General features: G+C 42.2%; 1 protein-coding gene across 4 annotated transcripts in view; it reads left to right on the top strand.

Annotated features, from left to right (window-relative positions):
- The window catches only part of TFDP1 (transcription factor Dp-1), a 130,269-nt gene that overhangs the window by 16,104 nt on the left and 109,775 nt on the right, over positions 1–4,390 (top strand). For 3 of the 4 annotated variants that reach the window (XM_019524061.1, XM_019524063.1, XM_019524060.1), the window contains one exon: positions 463–539. In XM_019524061.1, coding sequence (XP_019379606.1) covers positions 528–539 — 12 coding nt within the window. In that variant the 5' untranslated portion in view covers positions 463–527. Of the gene's footprint in view, positions 1–7; positions 61–462; positions 540–4,390 lie in introns of those variants that run through there. The other variant, XM_019524062.1, reaches the window with a different exon arrangement.

Raw genomic sequence — 4,390 nt, forward strand, 5'->3', positions numbered from 1 at the left:
TGGGGTGCCGCGCTGGGGTCGGCCCCTGCGGCCTAGGGCCTGCGACTGCCGCAGTGACAGGTCGGCGGAGGGCTCTGTGGGGGAGGGGCGCGTCTGCGCCGTTGTTGGGGGAGGGGGCTGGAGGTGGGGGCATCTGGATAGCACCGGCCCCACCTGCCTGTCTGTCTGGCTGCAGTGCCCCGAGGGCTGTTGGGAGTCATGGGGGGTTGCCCCTGGGGCTGAGTGGGTTGCAAAGGGCTAAGGGGGGGGCAGTTTACAAAGTGGGGATGGGGTGGGAGCAAGACAGCCCCATCAGACGGGTTGGCCATACTGTGAGGGGACCAGGGCTGTTCTCAGCGTCCCAGCACCACTTTGCTAAGTAGAGAAATCACCTGCGTGATCCTGTGCCAATAGCACTGCCAAAACTTTTCCCATCTCCTAGCTAAAGCTGGTGTTTTTCTCTCTCTTTCTCTTCGTTTTTAGGCCGTAGGACTCTCGCCTCCTTTCGCTTCAGCAGGCCCCGACATTGGTTTCGAGGCACTGGTAACATGGCAAAAGATGTGAGTGCGCAGGAGCAGCCTGTTTCCACGTGTCTGTTTGCGCATGGGAAGGAAGCGGGCTGAGCATTGTGCCTGTGGCATCGGTGTTGGTGGGAGCGCGTTTTCCGCACCGCGCTGGGTGGGGGCTGCGCTGTCTTTGTTGCTCCTCGAGGAAGCTTGGGATAGAATTTTTATGAGCTATAGAACCGGGGCAGGGGGAGCTTAAGATTTGAAAAGACCCACAGCCATTTATTCAGTGCAGTATAACAAGAACCACCATCTTGCTGAAAAGCATTTGTGATGCTGGCATTTTGTGTGCTTTTGTTGGGGATTTGAAAACCTGATTTTTTCATTGTTGTGCCAGGCTTTTTTAACAAACAAACAAGTGAATGAATTTATTATTAGCATTCAAAGTTGTCAGCCAGTTACCTCTGAGTGATGCAGAGGGACAGATGAGTGTCACTGCCATGCCTTGACTTGACCCTATTTAAGAGCCATATCATATTTGAGGTAGTTGCTATGTAAGCAGTTCAGTCTCCATGCCTTCATTCTTTCACCTTTCTTCTGAAACTACCAAAATGATGCCACTTAGGGCCATTAGGAATCAAGCTTCCGGGGATTTCCCCATAGGCTGTACAATTAAAGCTGTTCAACCTAAAGGCGAGTCATAATGAAAAGGGACTACCTTTTAAACTGTTTCTCTCATTTTCCACTTTTAATGTCCTTCTGCACAATAAGAATATTCATCTTCTCCTGCACTCTTAATTTAAATTATTACCTTACTTTATTATCATTGGACTTCCTTATTGGCAAGATACCAAGAAGTTTAAATATTCTCATTTATATATCAAGATGTGTATCCTAAAGATTTAAAAATGTAGAGAACATGCACAGCTGTTTGGGGTTTTTTTTAAATTAAAACTGATTTTGATCTAGTTGATTGAGGATTGTAACAGTTCCCATCATCCTCAAAGTGGCAAGGATTTCAGTACAATATGGTTTAAGAAAGACCTTAAGACTGACTTAATGAATGAGGAAACAACCAACCAAAATACATAGTTGCTGAGAGCTTGCCAGGAAAAGATAAGGGTAGCAAAATGTGTTACAGATAGCTAAAGAAGCTCAGGGGATAAAAAGGAAGAAGGCCTGCTATTAAATGAGGGTGAAATTAAGGAGTTTAAAATGACTGAAATATTGAAGTTATTTTTGTTTTTAAATCTATCCTTTAAAAAAGAAAGAAGTAAAAGAACTTAAACAATTAATGCATATGAAGATAATTTGAGAGGGAGAAACAGATCATAAAAAATGATGAGTTTGTTTAGGGAAGAGAAGATTGGCCGGACCATAATAGATTTTTAGATGTGTACAAGTTTATTTATAAAGAAGGTGAATGATTATTCTGTGTTCATAGGGGTAGGGGAAAATAGTTTAATTTACTGAAAAGATGATTTAAGTTGGGTATTAGGAAACCCTTTCTAAGGATAAGGGTACTTAATCAGCGAAGGAGGCTACCAAAGGAGGTTGTGAATCTTTCTTCCTTTGGAACTTTGTCTGTTATAAAACCCCTACTAGGAATAAACTAAGCATACTTAATTCTGCCTTGGAGTAGAAAGTTGGACTGTATGACCTCTTTCAGTCCCATTATAGCCCTATATTTTTGTGATTCCTAAGAGTCTGTAAGGTGAGTTTATAGTTTGCTAATCCGGTTGCAGTGATGCAGACCATAAGACTGAGGTTGGCAATGTTTTTTGGCAGCAGAGCCAAAATAACCCAGATCAGGTCTGAGGCACTAGGACCTAGTTGTCCAGGGTGCAGTGCAGCGCAGGCAGAACTCCATCAAAGCTTCTGACCACAATATGGCGCAGTCAGTGCTCCCCTCCACTGAAGCCCCTGGTAGCTGACTCTGCCATGACACAGGCAGAGAGCTCTCTCTGCTGAATGCCACCAAAGCCATGGTTCTACAGGCCAGATTCATGGCTCAGCAAGCTGCAAGTTGCTAACCCCTGGTGTAAGACATTGGGTTCATTTGCAAATTTGGTGTATCCAAGCTAGTTTAGTAATAGAAAACTGAGGTACTAATTGGTATTGTTTACTTTTTTAATTTTCAAAAAAGAAAAAAAAATTGAGATTCACTGTCCAAAGCCTAATTTCTGTCCTTAGTAAGTAACAGGATGAGTCGTAACAGAAAAAGTATCAATTCATTTCTAGGTTCACATTTTATGAAGACTTATGTGTATGTAAGCTTGCACATAGTCCTATGGAACCTCTGTGGAACTGCATATACCTGCTGAAGTAGAGTATGTACCTACCTACGTCTGCAAGACTGGGACTCAACTGGATAATGAAACTGAACAAGACATAGCACAAGTATACAAAGAATATTTATTGGCAAAATGAAGGCTATTGCTCTTTAAGAGGCCTTAAAAATTACAAAGTTAATTGGTGCACTATGAGAGAAGATATTTGGATTCTAATGATGCATTTAATAAAATCTTTCAAAATCTTACTTAGTTTAAACTGGCCTAGATACAATGTCATGTAGATTATAAAGTAGCCAAAGTACTTGGAAGAAGAGGTAATGATAAATGACAAAGTATCAAGTTAGAATTTCCTCTCACTTTTTTTATTAGACATGGTCCAGAGGTTGTTCCAGTTTCTTAATGAAGATGTTACATCTGACTGAATTTAACCGAATTTGTAATAAGTAAAGAACATGTTCTTTGATAATACTATATATGGATCAGTTGAAAATACTATTGAGGAGAGAAAAATAATACAAAGTGGGTGCATCTACATATGCTGTTGCCACAGAGCAATAAATTCTGGCGCATACTGTGCTGGAATTTATTGCTCCTGGGTGCTACGTTTGAACATGAGTCTGCAACCATGGCACGTTGAGCTGGGTTGGAGCAGCCCTGGCTGGCAGGGGGCCCTGGTGGTCAGCCTGCCAGTCCAGGGCTGCTCTGACCCAGCTCAACATGCTGCAGAGAGGCTAGCTGGGGCATGAGGGTGCTCCACTGCAGGGGGTGCCTGCCAGCTAGCCTTGCACTGAAGCACCCTTGTGCCCCAGTCAGCCCCATTAGTGTCTACATGTACATTGCTGCAGAGTAATGAACTCTGCTGTAGGATGGTGCTTATTTACAAGTACTAACCTGAGGTGGAGTTAGTTAATTTCCTGTGGACTAATAGGGCTGCACATGTAGACATTGAGACTTTGCTATTTAGCTAATTAGACAGCTCTGCTGTAAGTGTCTTGTGTAGATATGCCCAGTGACAGATAAACACATGTATGTGAAGACATTTTTTTTTTCCAAGTAAAGTCTAATATTTAGGAAGAAAAAGTAAAACATGAAGCTAGTTGAAAAGCCATAATGCTTAAAGAATTAGGACTGGAGGTGGAGGTCAAATTAGTTCTGAATTGCTAATATGGTTTAGCGGTAAAAGTGGCTGGTGATGTTTTTGTTTACATATGCCAACATATCCCGTAGAGTAAAGAATTGCAGCAGAACTGTACAGAGGAGAGTTGGTTTGGCATACCATATTGCATTCAGAGCAACCCATTACTAGAAAACTTCTAAGCTGACTGTATTCAAAGAAACAGCAACAAAATTTTGGAGAGAATGGTGGCAAGAATGATGGAAAATGTAAAGATGTGTAACTTTTATAGGTGATAGGGAGGAAACAAAGACCCTGGTCTTTGAAGAGTGATTGTATGTTTGCACCTTGGGGACATGATACATTTCCTTTTTCTGAGGTGTTAGGTTGGAGGGTCTTATAGATTTATTTGGAAGAAATGGAAGTCTTTAAGTCAAGTAATGTGTACCTTTTGTCTGGTTGCAGCTCTGGTTTTTAAGTGTGTGTGTGTGTGTGTG

This window comes from Gavialis gangeticus, unplaced genomic scaffold (genome assembly GCF_001723915.1).
Source record: "Gavialis gangeticus isolate Ggan-Ray unplaced genomic scaffold, GavGan_comp1, whole genome shotgun sequence".
Classification (NCBI taxonomy): Eukaryota; Metazoa; Chordata; order Crocodylia; family Gavialidae; genus Gavialis; species Gavialis gangeticus.